Consider the following 21,591-nt stretch of genomic DNA (forward strand, 5'->3'; position numbering starts at 1 on the left):
CTGGTGTTTTCACCTCGTTGGGGATAATGCAACGGATGAAATGAGGCTGAGTGGTACCCAAGTTGATCATCAATTTGTTCAAGCTTTCCTGTAATCACAATATCTCACGTTAGTTATATAGTTAGGGAAAAAAACGCTGCAAGGGAATGAAGGCTGAAATGTGAAATAAACATAGGCTAATAGTGGATAAATATTAGCATGCTTTCATTTCATTGATAATCAAATCAACCTCCTTTCAAAATTTTTGTGGGAGTTGGCTATTGCTACATTTGTATCTTTACATTTGATTTCTGCAGATACATGTATTTCAACAATCATAAGATAAATGCTAATATATCGACTGTCTGATTTCAACTAAATATACTAATTTGCTTTCATTTGAACCGCTCCTTCCCATTATTCCTAACTGCCATGTCTAACAACTTTTCAATATTTTTTTCTTTTTCAAACTAGAATATGACCAGATTCTTACCCTGTGAGTGGCAGAGATGGTGTGGAAAGCGCTACCCTTCTTCTTCTTCTTTGGTGCAGCGCCCTCTGCAAATAGCACATTTTATCAAAATTATAAAAACTCATGAATAAATACCATAACTCAAGCTGAATTGATGAAATATAGAACAAATGAGTCTTATCACTGAATAAATTTATACAATTTAACTTCTGGATGTGAAACCATATGCTACTTACCCCATCTTTAAAGCAGTAAAAGTAAATCTTTTCTAGAACATGTATTTCTGTTTAATATTTTAGTTATGAAAAAAAGAAAATGTTATATATCTAAGAGCCTACAATAAGCTAAATTATGATCAACTACATCTAAGTTACTGCTTGAAATTATATCAAATGAAAATCAGATCTTAAATTATAGAAGCTGACGAAAATTAGACAGAACAGAACAAGACAAGCTTTCTAGATGATTACATAACATGAATAGAACAAAACAAAACAGAACAGACATATGTTGTACAAAAATGGATACATCAGACAGATATGGAGGAAAATGTGGTATGAAGGTGAAGGTTGTAGAAGGTGAATGTATGTGGTGAGCAAGTCTGGGAGCAAGGGAGAGGCAGACGACATCCCTGGTGTACAGGATCTGAAATATAAACTGGAACAGGCGTGAAGGAGATTGGAAAAAAGGAGAGGAGTTGGAGATAAAATGGAATACTCTTGTGGATGGAATAAAGTGACAAAAGGGAAAAAAACAATGGAAGGAACAATAAGGAAAGCTGCAAAGAAAATGATATATTTGAAGACTTTTTAAAACCACATGGTAGAACTGAAAGTTGAACCTTACTGGAATAGGAGAGGTGATGGGAAATTTAGGTAGTAGGAATTTCACACATTAGTGGATCTAGAATCCACTGTCTTGGATAGAAATGTGGTAGGTGAAAGTCACATTTTAACAGGATACATGGATCTTGAGGGAGGTTTTGGTGAATGGGTTAAACCTGTGAATCATGGGTACAGTGTTCTTTCCCTTTAGCTCTGAGTGTTGGTTTTGATAGACAAGTTTTAAAAATAAAAAGTATTTTGTATTGCATGAAGCCTACTAAAATCATAAAAATAATTCCCTTTTTCTTTCCTTTGTTTTTGATAAATAAATCATCATAAGCTGAATAGCAAATTATACACATTAGTTAAATTGAAAAAAAAATTCAATGTTTAATAAATAATGAAACAAAAAAGGCATTCCAAAAGTTGCAAGCTGCTATAGCCATTGCTGCTGTCACTGATATTGTTTCCATGCCCCTTACTGTTACCTTCATCATCATCTATTCCAGCAAACAATTGTGCAACAGTAGGATCTTTGGATTTGCTGAGGACATGGTAACAAGTAACATTCACTGGATCTTTGTTCTTTTCCAACCACCCACAAATGTTGTAGGGCACCTAACAGCCACCATAGAATTTTATCATTACATGATTTCACAGAAATCTGATGAACAAACTAGTCTCACTGATAGCTTAGCTTTAAAATGCTGTTTCCAAGTATTCCATTCTTTTTGAATTATAAAAGTTGACAGTAAACACAAATTTCACTGTACCCATAGTAATAAGCTGTAAAACAAAGAGGAATCAAGGTTGAATTTCAAACTAACTACATAAATGGTAATGCAGTCTGGTGTGGAAAAAGGAAGATGTACAGGAGGAAAATTCCGCTTTCCATCATGGTGGATTAGGTTAGGGTTGATCACGGGATAGTGCCTTCTTACCAGGCTCCTCTGGTTCAGAGAACAAGAATGCAACAAGATGCTCCTTGGAAGAGGCAAGGAGACCAATTACGGTTTCATTCAATGGATCCTTGTTCTTTTCCAGCCAGTTGGTAATATTGTAAGCCACCTGATTGTGAGAAACAAAGCATGTCAATAATGCCACTGTATATTGTGTACAAATTTAAGTGCTCCTCATTTGTGTTTTGCATGATGAGGGCCAGATATTTTGTGCCTCCAGGGCTTAAAAAGGTAAATGCAAAAAAAAAAAATAACTTGGTGAACAAGTTATACCCATGGGTCTGGTCAGCAAAAAGTACCTGGAATATAATGTGTGGAGATGAGTCCCAAGTCAAGGGATGAAACAAATGAAAGATGAATAGGAGTGTGTTCAACATACAACAGATGGAAGTTTTACCTCCGCCTTCAGGCTCAGCAAACAGCGTTTGTACAAGAGGTTCTTTTGCTTCTTGGAGAAGAGAGACAACAGTGTCATTCACTGGATCTTTGTTCTTTTCCAGCCAATTGCAGATGTTGTAAGGCACCTGATGTAACAGCAACAAACTCAGGTTTCTAAGGAAGTTCATTAGAAATACAGCTGCACACAAAACCGAAATACAAAACACAGGAGAACATGAAGATAAAAAGAAGACTGCTGAAATTTGTATTAAACTTTGCTTGCCAACATGCCTTTAAATTTGTACAAAATATGTTACAGTATTACAGTTTCCTCACTGGCATGGTGGGTTTAGAATTATGTCAAATTTACACAAAAGCAAATATAAGCAAGCAAAGTTTTCGAAGTTAAAATCTCTAAAATCTATAAAGTCAAATAATTAACCAAGGAAAAATACAACACCACTAGATGGTAAATTCTACCTCTAGCTGTAATCAACTAATCTTTGATTGGTTCTCATATTCTTATTTTAAAAGGCCGAGAGAAAACAAAAAGCAACATCATCAAAAAGAGCAGATTTCAAATCAGAATAGTCAAATCACTGACAACAAGGTTTATGTGTATTCCTCTACAGCTAGTACATGTATGATTAGCTGAAATAAATTACAAATGTTATCAGTTATTGGTGAAGTGATCATCTTCTCTAGACAGTGGTAGTAGTAGTAGTAGGTTACTGCATCTATGTCCTGCTACCTAATATCCCAGAGATTACCTTCCTCATTGGCACCTGAGATAAAGACATGTGATATGATATGGTCCTTGCTTCTACTTAGAAGTTCAATACAGCCCTCATTGAGGGGGTCTCTGTTCTTTTCTACCCAGCCTTGGATACTGTATGGTACCTGAGGGCATCACAAAAGCATGCATGCACACACACACACAATGGCACCATGTAGCAATTCTTTAAATCCCCAATGGTCTGAATTAAATTCCAAAAGTGTCCTAGAGTCTTCAAGTTTTTTAATGATATGTCTTAATTAAATACTAGTATTAGTTACCAGTCCTCTGAAACATTTCAAAACAACATCATTTAAGTGTTTTGAGGTTTTCTGTTTATAAAAAATTCAAAATAAATTTTTTTTTAATGGATATACAAGTACTTTGAAAAAAAAAAAAAAAAAAAACAAGAGTATCAACTTACAGCACCAGCATAATGGTACAACTCAAAGTGGGCCTCGTGCTTCCTGTCCTTGGATGGCTTGGGTTTGCCAAAGTTTGGAGACTTGCCCATGTGGTTGTTGTACAGCTTGTCCTTGAAGGTGTCATCAGAGGCCTTGGGGAACATGCACTCTTCCTCAAGGATGGACAAGATACCCATGGGCTAGAAAGGAGAGAAAAGGGAAAAACGTTGAAGAGCCAATGCTTCAGACCATACTTATCAACAAATGCATGCTGTTTTTCATATTTCACAACAATAGATTGCTAAGAACTGCTTTGATCAATTTTCTCAAGTTATAACTATGTAGTACAATTTATGATAAAACTCACCTTCTCAATAAGGTCGATACAGGCCTGCAAGTCCATACCGAAGTCAATGAACTGCCAGACAATACCTTCCTTCTTGTACTCTTCCTGCTCCAGTACAAACATGTGGTGGTTGAAGAACTGCTGCAATCTCTCATTGGTGTAGTTGATGCACAACTGCTCAAAGGTGTTGAACTGAAAACCAAGGAGTTGCAGAATGAGAAAGATAAAACAAAGTTGTCCTTCGATTGAATTTAGCTGTTTAATGAGAGTACGTAAGTTGATTGTGAAAAGTAAATAAATAATTAGCTCTCAGTAGAAATCAAAACACACATGAATGCAATTGCCAGTTATAATGATACTATTCAAAAGTTGAACTTGTCAATTTACCTCAAAGATCTCAAAACCAGCAATATCCAGTACACCAATGAAGTACTGTCTCTTGTTCTTTGTATCAAGAGTCTTGTTGACACGCTGGACGAGCCACTTGAACATACGATCATACAGAGACTTGGACAGGGCACCCACGGCATATAAGACCTATAAGTTATAACAGTAGCAAGTCAATAAAGTGTTGTCAGCGGGGAAAATCAAAGCAATCGTGCCATGCATCATGTAAAAATCTTATAAATATGGAAAATTTACATGCGCTATCAAGTTTGAAAAGTCTGGAAATTCATAATAACAAAATTTAGCTTTGTTGGCATCATGCTTATGAACTTAATGATTCTTATTTTCATTACAGCTTTCTGCATGCTTTTAAACATATATAATCCAAATTTAGTTTATATGAAAATATTGCATTTTAAAATCGTACTTTTACAAGCAGCAAAGAAATAGAATGACACACAAAGATGCTGAGGAAGATGTTCAAAGGAAAGGTTAGTGACACAGGTGACTGTATAGCCTTCTATACCCAACAGTTGAAAGGTAGAGTGACAAAATTGTGGTAAGGAAAACTCTGAAAGGAAAAGGTGGGATAAAACACCAAACCTGACTTTGACTAAAATAAGGAATGGTAAAATATGATGAGGTGAGGTGAAAAATATACTTCTTCCTGGTAAAGTATGGAGTACAGGTTAAGGTATGATTAACAATGTGGGAGCTTTGAGTTTAACAATTTTGACAATAGGAAAAGTGAAATGGTGAATTCATAAATATACTGATCTTGGAGTCATACAGGAAAGGATAAAACAATTGATAGGATGAAAGGGAAAACAATCTTCAATGGAGTACCACATTTCTTTAATGGGGTATGAATGAGACGGCATATCCATGGTGATGGGTGGCTGGAAAGAAGAAAGAACCAGTAATGGCTACCTTCAAAGGAATGACTGGAGAAGGTACAAAGTGGTGAGAGGGATTTGGAAGGAATTGCAAATGGGTTTGTAGAGGATGGAGAATAGACTTGTGAACAACTGCAATCCACAATCTCTAGGTTCTGGTTGGCAGCAAGGTAGTGGGAGGGTGGACACTGCCTTGATGAGAGGTCACACCTCTATACCTGATTCAAGTTTTGACCCTTGGTCACAAATTCATTTCCGACTTTCACTTTGGGCTTCAGAAGGCATTTCAATAAATCACCAGCATTCACACCAAGTAAAAATGCTGCTTTTTCAGCCTCTAAAAACAACAAGTAAGAAAAGCTCAGTCATAAGATGTAAATGAAAATGAAATTAAGAGTATAAAACTTATAAGACAAAACAAGTTTTTAGTATCATGCCTACAACTACAGAACATTGTACCTGAGCCAATGTTTGACCCTTGGTGACAAATTCATTGCCCACTTTCACTTTTGGTTTTAAGAAGGACTTGATCAAGTCACCAGCATTCACACCAAGTAAAAATGCTGCTTTTTCTGCCTCTATTGTAAACAAAAAAATGTGGTTGAGATATTTCTGACATTAGGACAAGTCTTCCTTTTTTGTTGATGATTTTAAAACTTTACTATAAAAATAACACTGAATGAACTATAAAAAATCTTTCATTATTTTACTGGACAAGAATGAATAAATTAAATAAAGAGGAAATCTGGCACCTGGAAAAGTGTATAATTATTAGCAAGAGACAATGTCATACAGTACATGACATAGGGTTGTTTTTCTACAATAACATAATCTTTTGTGATATCTTTTAATATTTTCTGAATTTATTAAGAATAACTGGTTCTAAGTTTGGTTTAACATTTACATTACTTTTTTTAAACTTCTTCAATCTTAGGATTTTATAGAAAGCAGACAAGTTTTGAAAAATTCAACATCTGTTTACCTGCAGCTCCATCAGCCTCGGCCTGCTCCTCACGTGGCCTCTGTTTGAACTTCATCTCACCAAAGTGCAAGATGGCAGCTGTGCACTTGTACAAGCTCAATTTCTCCTCTGGTGTGAAGCCCAGCACATCAAAAGCTTCCTGTTGAATCAAAATAAGGCTGGTGTGAAAGTAACTAAAAATGATTGACATTTTGGAAGTGTACATTAAATCCATTATCTAAATTACAGTATATACAGTATATCAGAAAGGGTTGTAGAAACTTTTTAAAAAAAGATTCACTTACATCAGTGATTTTCATCTCTTCTACATCATCAATGCCATCTACTGTCAAGACACCCTGGTTGATAAAGCTGTAGAGCCCAGCATCAGGAGAAACCAGCAGCTTTTCTGTTTAATTAAAACATGAGGCAAAGCTAATTAGACAATGAACTTTGCTGGAAGCCAACAAAAAACAAAAAAGTACACACTGTAATTGCAAATGTATGGACTTTTCAAATCCTGAGCATCTTTTCTTGTTTACACGAAACTATGCTAATTACAGTATCTTATTTAATACAATAAAAAATCAATTGAAATTTTTGAGTTTCATTTTTTTTTTTTTTTGTAAATCCAGTGGGTGCCTACATCACCACTTCTAACCTGAAATCAGAGCATTTCAATTGATGCCACAATCTCCACTCTCTCATTCTCTCTCTCTCTGGCATATAACACATTATTCTAGTTTCCTCACATACAGTTAGTAAAGATTATATACAGAAGTATACATATTTAACTGAATAAAATAAAATAAAAGATAAGGAAGGGGATCATGCAGTTCACTTACCTGAAATCCTTTGCTAAGCAGTTAAAAGTTTTTTTTTTCAGAATATTGTTATAACCTTATCACCCATCTAATTAATTTCCAATATCAATTAAGATGTATGAAATTGTTATTGAAGAGATATCAGTGAGATTTGTTTTCTAAATTGCTACAACCACAGGAAAAACCCACAACTAAACTTTATTCCAAGTCCCAATTTTTGTTAAGCAGAGTAGAGTGTCTATATAGAGTAAACCTTCTGACCAAAGATGAGTCTCTAAATTGAGAGAGAAATAGCTTAAGCTTACTGGGGTCATATCATCTTACCCACAAATCCATCAAATGCCCCAGAGCATAACTGGTAAAATATGTGGTAATTCCTTTCAGCTTTTTGCTGATAAGTCACCCTAGATTTCTCCAATAAATCTGCAAAATTGTATATCAATACATTATAGTACCAAAGACAAAAACTAACATATCTGATCTACTTTATTGGACTTACCCATGTAGCTGGGGAAAGCGTTTGACAACAGCTGGTAGAAAATATGGTAGTCACGCTCAGCTTTTTGTTGGAAGATCACACGAGACTTCTCTAATAGATCTAAATGAGAGATCAAACAGAGGTTGAAGAGATGAAGGTTGAGGGACAAAAGTGAAGGGAAGAGGGGATAGGGGATGGGAATCAAATAAACACTTTCCAGCCTGTGGGCCACTAGATCCTGGATACTTGGCATCCTTCACTCACAATATCTTTTTTGAACTCACCTGCAAGGTCTGGCAATGAGTTACACAGAAGCTGATAGAATATGTGGTAATTACGTTCTGCAGACAGTTGGAAGGTCACACGAGATTTCTCCAGCAGATCTGTGATATAGTAATATAAATTTTTGCTGATGAATCATTTCACTTGAATTCAATGTTTAGAAGGGGTTCACAAACCACAGCAAGGCAGCATCTTTCCACGGCAAGCCTTTCATGCATTTGGGTATCTCACTTCAGATGTTGGTAGGTATAATTACTGTACTCAAGGGTAGGTGCATATTGTCACCATTATCATAAGGGTTTAAATAATAAAACATAATATTATTGGTGCTATATAAAACCATGGTGAGAGATGCTTCTATATACCTAGGGTAGGGTGTGCCTTACTCAGCAAATATTCCACAGGTTATATATATACATCAGGTGATAGGTTCTGCCAGCTGACTGGTGTGATCACCAGAACTGAAGAAGACCTTAATTGACAAATCAAATCATAATACTCTCTGAATCACACACCTCAGGGCAAACACACCAGAAAGACTCTGGGAGTGCCAATGGTAAAAGAAAACTGTGATAACTCAAACTTGGGGGACAAAGAAAAGAGATTACCAAGGAGAAAACTATTCTACAGAGTCAAACTAGTGAATGAAGTTAAAGGGGTACAGAAATGTCAAAGAAAAAAAACTATATAAAGTCAAACAATTGGAGAAAGAAGAGAAGTGGATAAGTAAAAGGGTATGATTCCCAATGCAGGTCTTGGGGTAGGTACATGTAACATAAGTATTTAATTCTACTTCTACTTCACTATAGGTACTTCAATAAACAGTCAAAAATTTACATCTCAAAGTAATATGCTATAGTAACTTCTATAGTAACTTTAATTATATATGTTGACAGAAAAATGTTACATTTATGTGTAATTATTTAATAAAACCTAGAAATATTATCAGTTGATCATGATTGTTTATTTTTTTACTCCATACTTACAATGCTCAATGTCTGCACCAGCAATTTTACCCTGGGTACCAAAGTGAATTCTGATGAATTTACCCTACAGGAGAAGACAAATAAGAATTTAAAAAAATGAACACAGATTTTAGTGCATCACAAAAAAGAAATAAAAACATATTTTGTAACTGTACATCTTACTTGCTTGTTCAACAATTTCCACAGGATTTCAGTTAAAATATTCCACATACTAAATGACAACCCTGAATCAGTTCTCAAGAACAATGAATGACAATTACTTGAACATAAAAAATAAACCATTTAAAACTAATAAAAAGAAAGACAAAACCAAGAGGACAACACAAGATGTTTTCTTCAACGTGATCTGTTCACCACAAATAATTGAATTCTGCTGCATCAACTCTCACCACAAGTAAAATATGAATCATATCTACATTTTCAGAAACACTCGCCAAAAATGCAATCTAGACAAAAAAATGCTACCTATATCACAGCACTGCACACTAAAACAAAATCACCAATTAAACTATATTTCGAAATAGGTAGTGATGTAAAACTTGTACATGTATATTTATACCCATTTACATCTATATCACTGCAAACTCTAAAATGAAACACTACTGTTCTTAAATATGAATGTGCTTCCATTCATATGGTCTAAAAGGATATCAAGCAAGAGGTCTGTATAGAACTGGTAGCTGCTAGAAATATAATAAATCTTGAATAAGGTGACTTGATTTGAATTCCTCATTCATATCCCCAAATCAAAAATTGTGTGACCACTGAAGTAATCTAGCAACTACTAGGTCCTGAGCAGGGGTACTCACAAATCGAGAAGAGTTGTTGTTTCTGATAGTCTTGGCATTGCCAAAGGCCTCAAGCACTGGGTTGGCTTGAATAATCTGGTCCTCTAAGTTGCCTCGCTGGAATGGCACACACATGCAAGGGAGTGAGAAAAAGTAAGAAAAAGAAGAAGGCAGTACATCTCACACGTGACACATAAAAAAAAACAAAAAAAAACTAAAAATCATCCATGCACTGTTCTTCATCTTGCAGCTTCCATTTGAGGTTTGAATAAGAAGAGTGGCAGCTGAAACAAAGATGGAGGGTTGACCTGTTTGAGAGTACAAACAGCAAATATGGTGGCAAGATGGTGCAGAACACGTCTATACTCCAGTGCATGCGGGAAGGGACAGGATACTCCCTCTACTTACAAAACGTGAAGAGTTGTTGTTACGGACGGTTTTGGCATTTCCATAGGCTTCAAGTACAGGGTTAGCCTGCACAATTTGGTCCTCAAGTGTACCCTATAAGATTTGAGTAAAATGACATTGAGATGTTTGTAAGCCATAATAAAACAACAAAGCAGATAAAGCTAATAAACCATTCTAAAAGTACTTACTACATAAAAGAATTTTTACAAAATTTTAATTCTAATTTATGTGTTTATTTTCCTATATGGTTCATGGTATATACCTTTCAGACGAATAAGAACAATAATGAGAATGAAATGCACATAAAGTGTAAACATTTTTCAATTGAAGTAAACCATGTTATCAGTATATAAAAAAATAGATAAAAGCATAAATCAGTGTTACACTATCACTCCATTGCTAGAGGTAAAAAACATAGGGAAACAGTAGTGATAAAATAAAACAAACATATACCTAAAATAGAAAATATACCATATGCAAAACAACCACTAGAGTATTATATATATATATCATGATCTGTGTATCTAAGGAGTCAGACAGTCACAAAGGAAAAGTAAGGTGGTAAGTGATTAAAAAAAAAACAACAAAACACTATTAACTACAGGTATTCTTCTCCATCATGCAAGGTACAGATGTACATCCAGTAGATGACAATTGAGGATTTTCTGGTGAAGCAATGTAGAAAGTATCTTCCAGGTTCAAAGTAATAGGAAAGACAGTGAGGCACACAGACAATATAAAGAGAAATACACAAAACTGTGATACCAACAAAGGTTATATAAACTGCATTTTGGGATCATACAGTACAGGAGACAACAATGTGGGAATAGGTGGTGAACTGGAAATATCAAACAGAAAATTAGGATGGAAACAAGACACAAGTGGGAAGACACATGCTTGACCACTCTCCAATTTGCATTCCTTTCTACCTTCTTCTTTCCTTCTTCAGCCTCTGCGGTACCCTCTTTCTTTGCAGCAGCAGCGGCCACAAAGGCAAAGTACTGGATTACTTTCTTCGTGTTCTCAGTTTTTCCAGCACCAGACTCACCACTGATTTTAAGAAAGATAAAAAAGTCAAACATCTAAGTTACATCAAAGCGTTAACAGACAGGACATAGGTCCGTCTGAGCATTTTTTTGTTTTGGAATCCACTTTTGTGACACTCCCCATATCTCATCTTGGGAACAATCAAAAATGTTTCCCAGTGTCCTGCAGGGAGCTTCAAAAGTAGTTTCCATCACATGGTGGCACTCTTATTGAGGCTACTGAGGACACTTACGGTATCAAGGGGAGAGTCTTTAGTCTTTCCAGCTCTTGCAACTTGTGCGAAGTACTGAATTACTTTCTTGGTATTTTCAGTTTTGCCTGCTCCCGATTCCCCTCTGGATAAACCAAAGGAAACAAGACAACAGTAAAACCCACAATTTATCCAAAAAATTACCCTAAGCCACATTGTGCAGTGAAATAACCAGCTTGCATTCATTAAATGGTTACAAGAACACTGATAGTTGTAACTTTTCATAAAAATTCAATTAAAATTTAATACATCACAAAACTAGGTCTGTCCTAATGTGTGTCAGCAGTGTTATTGGCAATACTTACGTAATCAACATGGACTGGTTCTCACGATCTGTGGAGGAAAAGAGAAGGTTCCAGCATTAAATTAAAGGTGCAAATAGACACAAAAATGGGTTTGTTTTCTAAAATTCTAGAGTATTTCTTTTTACTTTAACTTAAAAAAAAAAAAAACAATTTGGCTTTTATTTTAGCTTGAACGAATACCAGGACTCCACAAGACAGGTGCATCTCCACTGATACAGTAAAGTGATGTTTTTTTCCTTTTAATCTGAAAACTCTTCAATTTGACATGAATCTTTAATCCTTAGAAAGCATGACATTAAATGTTTCAACCTTTATCGCTCTAGTCTTACAATTAAGAACCACCTGAAAGAGAACATTTAAATATCACAGTTGAAAAGGTTATATGGTAGACAGTGCAGGCTACATGCAAGGGTTAGAATAATGTTAAAATAACCTACATTCTAAATAATTACATTGAAGACTTGAATTAAACATTGTAAACTCAAGTTCATTTAACCTGCTTAAAAATGCATCCACCTATGACATTCACTTACCTTCCAACATGTTTCTATATGTATTATCTGTGATTGCAAATATATGGGGTGGTACTTGTGAACGCTTTTTGCCTTGGTATTTCTCAATTACGGCTTTTGTGTAGATTGGGAGCCATTTGTAAGGGTTGACAGTTACACAGAATAGTCCAGAGAAGGTCTGCAAATAGTGGGGGTGAGGAAAAATGATGTTATAATATGGAGATGAAAAACTGTTACCTGTTCAGTTTTTCTTTGACTTACCACACTTGGAATCCTTTTCCTTTATGATGTGTCCAAGCCCATACATTTTGAAATTTTGCATGCAAATATACACAAATATTACAACTCAAGTTGAGTATACCAGAGTTGCATATATTTGGCAAAAAAAAAAAAAAAAACTGAAGCAAAAAGTATAACGCATAAAGCACATATGGACACAACATGTCACTGGAACAAATACTCAATAACATACCTCCAGAGAGGTATAGACATAACATTAACACAAGACAAAAACATAATGTATAACATGCAAGCAGGATGACGAGTATGAAAGGGCCTAGACGGACATGCATTTAGGAATCCCAGACTAATCTGTAATTTTGCAGCATTGGATAGCTGTTAAAGCCTCTAATTTGGCTAGAAATTTTAAAAACAATTACATTTCCTAATATCTAAAAAAGGCCATTCCTTTGACATGCCCTGGCACTGCATTGGCTTCAACCAGTATTCTTCAGCAAGAGTTTGGGAACATAGTAAAGTTAGCAATACAAAGACAATCACATATGCAGCTACACAAAAACCTAATCTGTAGAGCAGATATAACAATGGGCAGCACATGGAGCAGAGAGCCAGAAAATAATGTATCCAGTTTGCCATTTGTGCGCTTGTCTATTAGCTGTCAGAACCTGCCATGCAGCAGAGTTTTAACATTTCCCACTTCTCAACGAGAACTCTGTTGACTTACTCTGCAGCATGTTGGTATATGCCATATCACAAATGGCATACACATGAGGTGGCATGGAACTTCTTTTCATTCCTCGAAATTTGGCTATAAGTTCCTTAGTATAGATAGGTAGCCATCGATAGGGATTAATTGTAACACAAAACAGTCCCGAGTAGGTCTGGAAAATAATTAGTTAGGGGTGCACTAAATTAGTAAGAGAACAGAAAACAAGAAAGGTATCTGACTACAAGAAGTGTGGTAAACAATACAAATTACCTGAAGATGCCCTAGTATCAGTGGAAACTGATTTAAGGCCTTAATCTTCACGGTAATAGACAAAAATGGATGCAAGTGGGGTAAATATGGGGGAAACAGAGAAATCAATACCAAGTCTGGAGCTCTTTGACTATAAAAGTTTCATCATAAATTGGTAAAATACTAATTGTTGAATTTTTTATTTTTTTATTATCATTATTATTATTATTTTTTTTGTCACACTACAGTAAATGAAACTCCAAACTGGTAAGCAACAATGACAGTGAATTGAAATCTTCAATGAGAAGAGCTCACTGAAATAGAAGACACTTCAAAATAAAACAACATAGAGTTAAGTTATAGAATCACACAGCAACTTGTGAGAAGGGTGCAGAAAGTAAAATTTCAGAAAAAAAACTCGATTATGTATATGACACAGGTGACAAAGGTTTTTTAGGGTTCAGTGATTTGTGGGGTAAAGTCCTATACACTGAGACTGAGGAGTAAAGATGCTGATGTTGGGTCACACGGCACTGCAGGATCTAAAAGAGAAACTGGATGCAACAGAAAGAAAAAACACAATTGAGTGTTGTACATATAGGGAGGTGGGGAAATGCAAAGGGGTGGGGATATATTCATGCTGTAAAACTCAACCTGCAGCATGAAACAGCTGTCTCTCTCCTGGCTCCTGGTCTTTTACTTACTCTGAAGCATGTTCTGATATGCTACATCACAAATGGCATACACATGGGGTGGCATTTGAGAGCGTTTTTGGCCCCTGAACTTGTTGATTACACTCTTCTCATAAATAGGCAACCTCTTGTATGGGTTAATTGTTACACAGAATAGTCCGGAATATGTCTGAAAAGGGGGTTGATATGAGGAGAAATGATTAGTGGTGTTTCAATAGGTTGGTTATGATGGAAAATTCAACACACAATGAGAAAATGAATTAATGGTAAGTGTGAAAATGAGACCCCCTCCCAGATGATTCATGGATAGGGACATCTAATAGTCTATTTTCAAGTAATACCCTTGAGGAATATAAAAAAATTCAGATATTTTTTGGTTAGATATAATGGTTATGTCTACAAATAAGATTTTTGTTGTTTTTTTAAGTTTGTAATTGGTTAATACAAAAGATAATGAAAAATGACAATTTTCCGGATATTGGTTAGAACTTGAATTCATGGGAAAATTGGTAAATGGTTAACCTAAAAATTGTTTTGTTCAAATTTTGTCAGATGTTCTAGTTATTTCACTAAATTATCTGATAAGATTTCTAGAAGGTGGTTATAAACTACGCCCAAACACATTGCCTAGAATGCTAGGTCTTTTTACCTTGCAACATTACTGAATATGCACCATCACATATTGAATAAAGATGGGGTGGCATTGCACTTCTTTTAATTCCTCGATATTTTTGAACTTTGGCCGCATTGTAAATTGGTAACCACTTGTAAGGGTTGACTGTGACACAGAACAACCCTGAATAGGTCTGGAATGAAATTTAATCAACCCATATTTAAAGAAGTCTGCAAGCCTCAAATGAAATCTATGGAGCCCATACTGAATAATTCAACAAATCTCAATGGGATTTTTTTGAAAATTCATTGAAGAATTGAGATACTGGTAGGTCAGTGGGCTTTATCAGGCCAAATCAATGAGAGTAAGATGATGATATGAAATGATTTTAGATCTTTGATGAAATGATGTTGACATGCCAACCTGGAATCCTTACCTTCCTACATCTTGTACAGTGTGTACAGGCACTTCAAATCAAGAGGATGGGGAGGGGGTGGGTAGAGACTGACACACTGTCTCAAAAATATAAAAAAGGTTGAGAAAAGGGACATTGGATAACTTCTAGTTCTTTTACATCTAGATACTGGTTGGATATTCATGGATTGGTATAAAAAATGGAAACAGTTCACAATAAAAGGATGGTGATGGATGAAAAGGATTTGGATTTGGTTGGAATTAAACACTTGTGAAAAAATCGGGGTATCAAAAAAAAAAAATGTATAATATACATATGGTTTGAATGGAGGATGCAAGTCAAGGAGTGTTGAATACCACACTTTACCTTGCAACATGTTGCAAAATGCGAGATCACAGAAAGCATACAGATGTGGAGGCATCATGGTCCTTTTCTGATTTCTATACTTTGCAACAATCTCGGGTGTATAGATAGGCAGTCGCTTGTAAGGATTGATAGTGATTGTGAAAAGTCCGGAGTAGGTCTGAAAAGCAAATAAGGTGACACGGTCCCTTTAGAAGGGTTGATACACACCAAATGGAGGACTCCATTACCTCGGACTGAGAACCTGAACCTTAAATGAGAAGACAAGGGTAGGGGTGCTTACATTAGGCATGCAGTGTTGGGGAACTGGTATTTTGGGAAAAGAAAAGAACAGTAGAAAAAAGAAGTGATGGTTTCAAGGTGACCTTGTTTTGGGTTCTGGTGGTTGATTTGGTAAAATACTTGTTGGTTTTATCGATATTTGTTGGGTAAAGATAAAGTCATGGTTGGTTATTATCTGAAAATTTTGACCAAATACTTACCATCAGACACTGAACCATTCCTTATCACAATATAATATAATACCTAGTTTGTTGAACAGGAATTCTGCTCAAAAGACTTGAAAAAAAAAAGGGTGTGCTTTCACCTGGGAAATGTGCAGGGCATTTGGTGGAACAGGAGAGTTTTTTTCAAAGGGTATGTGGGAATTTGGACATATTTTGATATGGGGCACTGAAGTAATAATGTCAACCAATAAGAGAGGGTTTTTCAAAAGGTCTTGGGATACTCTCATATTACCTCTCAGCATGTTTTGAAATGCCTCGTCACAAACGGCGTAACAATGAGGTGGCATTTCAGTCTTTTTCTTGAATCTGTATTTGTCTACGATGCTCGGGGTATAGATTGGCAGTCTCTTATAGGGGTTAATGACTATACAGAATAGTCCAGAATAAGTCTGAAATACAGCACAAACAGCCATGCTACAGATATTTAAGACAATACATATGTACTTCCATTAACATTTCATACAGTAAAAGCTAGTAAGCTTACACTAATTATCAGCTCTAAAAGCACTGCGGAAATGTTTGCTACATGTAAAAATTGCATTAAATGCACAGAACATCATGTAAAGTGATAATCAAAAGCTGTACATGTAATATTATTGCATAGAAAACATTGAAAAAAAGTTCATGCCTGCATTTGCTACTTTAAGCATATTATATTCACATATACTGTACATCAATACAGAAACGGCTTATAACAAGAGTAACAAAGTTCAATACAATATACATGATTACAGACAACTATCATGCACATATTTACTACATGCTAAAAGATTTTTCTACAAGTGCAACTTTAAGTGTTGATGCCTCCATTGCAAAAGCAGATAGAAGTTAATATTTTTTTTTAAATCCATCTTGCATATTGCATAAGCTTTGCAGCATGTCAATTCATTGTTACAGATTCAATTTAGATTTGTCCAAAATCATAATATACGATAATAGAAAGATTTCCAGTTGAAAAATGGCATTATAAAGGAACTAGACATTAATATGCAAAAGCTTTTCTTTTTTCTGCTGTGGAATAAGCATCTAATCAGAATATGCACATCCAGAGTTTTGTAAGCACACAAAAAATGCAGCCAATGTTAGTAATCAGGAAAAAAATCATTAGCCCCGGTGGGAGATAATAACTAAATACCCCCAAAAGAAATCTGCTTTGTTAAATTTACCATTTGGGTACCACCAAGGGGATGTGGGCTACTTCAAATATGGTATCAGAAGTTGGAAAGTGCTTTAAAACCTGGTATTTGTGTAGGAGGGGATCCTATTATGGTGATGTTGGTTCATGGTGGGATATGGAAAGTGGTGCATCATCTTTTTGGCTTGGAAATAAAACTGAAAACTGGTCACCATCACTGCAGAAAAAAAAGGTAAAGTAAAAGAACTGAGAGAAGAGGAAGAGAAATAAAGAATGCAGGACATCTTGGGTAATAATGAATGACAAGAAGGTAATAAAATGCATGATACAAATCTTATGAATGACTTGATCCATGATACTGAGATCCAAGTCAATGATAGATAATGGGAGGATATAAGGATGAGGTTTTATCTTCTTTGGAAGGGAATAAAGACACTGGCATGGTAGAAAATTTTCTAACAACTTGCCAGAAAAAAAAACAAAACAAAAAAACAAAACAAACAAACATGAGGAATAACTTTGGGTTTGATGGGATAGGTTAAATGTGACGGATAACAGGCATGGAACTGCCTTGGGTTTTTGGAATTGTTATCTCCTGTCAGGTAACTGAGTTAAATTCAAGGCTAGTATAACAGGTAATTTCAATATATGAATCAGGGTTTGGGGGAATATGGGAAGGTATGATGAATGGTATGTGAATGACATGGTGATGATTTAATAAAATAAATATGGTTTAACATGGTTCAAAATGTCATATCAGAAGGTTTGCCAAATTCCACAATAACACTACAATTAACAGCATACCCCTGCCACTTGAAATAACATGGTATGATTGCCAACTGAGACAAGGCTTTAGTTTTTTTCCCCAAATGGCCTCCTTCTGTTATGAATACAATTGAGCAGTTTCTTTACTTAACCACCAGTCAATAACAGCCACATTTCCATTTTTCTGTCCATTTTTTTTCAACAAGTTATTCAAACTGACCAGAGCTTTCATAATGCCATTAAAATAATCAAGTAAAAAATTTTCATGTAATTACATATAAACCAGCAAACTACAGTATATACACACTTTAAAATGATTATCCCACTGGTTTGGTTTTCCAAAACCAGAAGAGCTCTGTATGTAAATGTTACCTATAAATTTCATTTCATTCTTTGCTAGCCTAGCAAGACTTGGAAAAGTAGCCAACTTTAAATGCTTTCTCAGGTTCTGTGTGCTATGTTAAATTTGGACAGGATCACACAAATAGGTGTGTAAATATCAAGCTATTTTAAGGTCACATGTCTTGTTTGAAAAGCTTTCTTTAAATTTCTCCTGCAAATGTTTAATCATCAAAAATTAAACAATCTAAGCAGAATGCACATAAAAAGAAGAAACGGTATTAGCATGTGCTTTCTGGGTACTCTTCAGGCCACCTTACAGCAAAAAAAAAGGGGGGGGGGTTGTACATTGTATATTTGCTAATAACATTTTATCAAAGGAGGGCATTTTTAGTTTTAAAACACATTCTTTTCTTCATTTTTGATGCTGTGGAATTCTAACATCTTACACCTATCAAATTATTTTCTACCTTGAGTCTGTCATTACAATTTATCATATGAAGTGAAATAAGCTTGTAATCTTAACCCCCAAACCAATGACTTCAATAACAATCCATGAAGAGAAAGGTGTGTTTACATGACTCTATTAGCTTGGACTTAAATGAAAGCATATTCCTTGCTATGAAGTCAAAATTCCCTACTCGAGTTACATTCAATTCAATAGTTCTCTTTCACTCTAGGTGTAGCAGAGACAACTGAAGCCAAGGGTGGAAGTGCACTGAATGGTCTAATTTTCCGCAATTCATTGCCTCATTAACCATGGTCAATTAACCTTGTTTGTTTGTAGTCACACCATACCAAGTTCAGGCTAATAAATTTGTCCAGGTCTGACAACCTGACATGCACTGGTCAAATAATTTTTAGGTGCAAATTTTTAGCTACATATCTAAACTGAAGACATTTTATACTAAATGTGTGTCATGTATCAGAGGCGCTGTAAGTAACAATTTGCATTAATTAATCAACAGTGAAATTTTCAAAACCTCCCCTCTTCTTCCCAAATCTCTGCAGATGTAGAGTTTGGAATGCAATTTTTATTACTGAAGCTTTCTTTCATCTGTAAGGATAGCTCCCCCACCTGGGCAATGTTTCCATTAGCAAAATTCCCTCTATATATACTACACTGATTTCTTCTTCCCAGGTGGACATATATGGCATCAAAGCTTGTGTTATTTATAGGCTAGGTTGTTATCCTATCCTGCAGTTGCCAATCACTGCAAAGGTGAACAGACCCATTCTGAAAGGCATGCTGATCTCCAATGTTGGGATACTGCTTCAAAGCTTAAGTATTCTTATTTATCTCTATTGTTCCATAAGGACTTGATAAAATCAATTGTTTTTAAAAATGTTACAAATAGTACATGTATCTTTCAAAACAAGAAATGAGACCCAGAAAAAAAAAACGCTCTATGGATAGCAGGCACAAGTTTGATGTATAGGTAATTAAAAGGTGCCAAAGTTAACAACTCTACAGGTAACCTATTTATATGGGGCTATATGAGACATTTCCCTGTTCACAATCAGTAGCACTTAACCACACCTGCTTCAGCAGGATGCAGCATATCTGTTGGTCTAACCCCTTCCTGCTGAACACCTGATCACAGCAAGACCTTTTATGGTGTTTCCCCAGGTCAGACAGGTAGAGACCAAAATATGGAGGGCATTCGGCTGTGTATAGCACACATGTATGCCCATACCATGCATATAGTCTTACCATAGGCTCTCATCCAGGCTCTACTGAGGAGTCAATTTACTTCCATCAGCATTGGAACCTGAGCCTTCCCAAGATAAATATTTCATATTAGTCAGAACACACACTCTGGGATATTCAAACAAACTCTTTCCTATGGAGCTTTTGAAGCAATGTAGTAAATATGACAGGTCAACAGTGTTTGTGCTTCTCATTAAAATGTCTGTGGATTTTTATATACCCCAAGTTAAATCCATTCAAACCAGCTTTGAGTGACAGTTTCAAATCAATTATGTGAAATAAGAGAATTCTTCACTATAAACTCTTACAAAAACATCCTCTACATGTTTGATCCTATGCAATCAAAATTTGGATAGCAATGATATATTTAGTTGGGGCATCAAAAGTTCACTGTGTAAGCTTTAAAGAAGAAACCAGAAACTGCAGCTCTATCCTTAAAGCTTGGGAATAAAAGTCATATGGCTTATCTTTCATATAAAAATCAAAATTTGTCTTTAACTCAGATGTTCTCTGTTAATTAAGCTAACCCGAGCTGGTCAGAAAGGCTTCAAATGCATTTATACTTGCTCTAGTCAGTTTTACTTTTAAAACCAGATAAACAATGGCTTAATGGTTGTCTATTAAATTCTCTCTGTGCAAGAGAACAATGATAATGTGTACAAAGGATACTGATCAAAACCACAAGAAAGGGGAAGTAAACACAAGTGACTTGACTGGAGGTAAATAAAGGAAATCTACTCAGGTATAATCTACATAATGGCAATATAAATCAACTAAATATGATGTATAATAACATAATATTTGTTTGATCCACATATAACTGAGGTGCCAACATGATCATAAGGAGGGCGGGCTAAGTAGGTTGAGGGGTCTCTTTAACTTGGAAACTGACCATGAAAAAGGGCCAGGTTTCCAAGCTAAAGAAGAGTGTACTTTTCATCAGAAGGTGGGAATATTACAAATGTGCATTTTATCCACATCTCCTGTGCATCCTTCATGCTTGAAATGATCCAGTACCCGGGTTGGTGCACTAGGTATAGTAGGTTCAAATAAAATCACTCCAGGTGAGAATTCCTATTCCTGGGAAAAAACTTCAGTTTCTTTTTTGGAATTGGGGTTTTTCTTACTTACGTAAATGAGAGTTGCATAATATCTTGCTTTCAAATTGTACAAAACTGAGGCATCATTTAAATAGGTCAAGTTGGCAATATCCTCATATTTTTCAAACTTTGGTGGATTCATTTGTTGAATATCATCTTTCTTAACTGTGACGATCTGTAATGTAATGCAAAATAAACGTTACAACTCATAATGAATAAAAAATTTAATGAAATATTTGTTTGATACTTACATAGATCAAGTTTGAATAGTATCTATCTTTCAGGTTCCATAACACACTGGCATCATTTAAATAAGTTAGATCTGCCATGTCCTCACATTTTGTGAATTTGGGAGGGTTCATTTGTTGAATGTCATCTTTCTTCACTGTAACAATCTTTGAAATCAAGAAAATAATGTGTCAATTCCACGTATCTAAAAAAAAATTTATCACAACTAATATGACGTGTGGATACATGTATAACTAATTTATAT

At 35.3% G+C, this 21,591-nt stretch overlaps 1 protein-coding gene across 35 annotated transcripts in view; it reads right to left on the minus strand.

The window, feature by feature from the left end:
• The window catches only part of LOC106168235 (uncharacterized), a 42,080-nt gene that overhangs the window by 18,639 nt on the left and 1,850 nt on the right, over positions 1-21,591 (minus strand). For 5 of the 35 annotated variants that reach the window (XM_087006309.1, XM_087006304.1, XM_087006334.1 and 2 more), the window contains exons 3-18: positions 21,350-21,493; positions 15,546-15,702; positions 11,750-11,777; positions 11,077-11,197; positions 9,761-9,856; positions 8,952-9,015; positions 7,968-8,066; positions 6,687-6,790; positions 6,403-6,541; positions 5,639-5,757; positions 4,525-4,674; positions 4,159-4,329; positions 3,812-3,991; positions 2,217-2,343; positions 473-537; positions 1-88 (exon numbers count right to left, since the gene is read on the minus strand). In XM_087006309.1, the coding sequence (XP_086862435.1) occupies positions 1-88; positions 473-537; positions 2,217-2,343; positions 3,812-3,991; positions 4,159-4,329; positions 4,525-4,674; positions 5,639-5,757; positions 6,403-6,541; positions 6,687-6,790; positions 7,968-8,066; positions 8,952-9,015; positions 9,761-9,856; positions 11,077-11,197; positions 11,750-11,777; positions 15,546-15,702; positions 21,350-21,493 (1,852 nt within the window). Of the gene's footprint in view, positions 89-472; positions 538-2,216; positions 2,344-2,631; positions 2,759-3,811; positions 3,992-4,158; positions 4,330-4,524; positions 4,675-5,638; positions 5,758-5,879; positions 5,999-6,402; positions 6,542-6,686; positions 6,791-7,704; positions 7,804-7,967; positions 8,067-8,951; positions 9,016-9,760; positions 9,857-10,147; positions 10,241-11,076; positions 11,198-11,426; positions 11,530-11,749; positions 11,778-13,225; positions 13,383-14,163; positions 14,321-15,545; positions 15,703-16,280; positions 16,438-21,129; positions 21,274-21,349; positions 21,494-21,591 lie in introns of all 35 variants that reach the window. The other 30 variants (XM_013547219.2, XM_087006325.1, XM_087006333.1 and 27 more) reach the window with 30 other exon arrangements.

The sequence above is a fragment of the Lingula anatina genome, chromosome 2 (assembly GCF_051362555.1).
Source record: "Lingula anatina isolate TDL-2025a chromosome 2, LinAna3.0, whole genome shotgun sequence".
NCBI lineage: Eukaryota > Metazoa > Brachiopoda > Lingulata > Lingulida > Lingulidae > Lingula > Lingula anatina.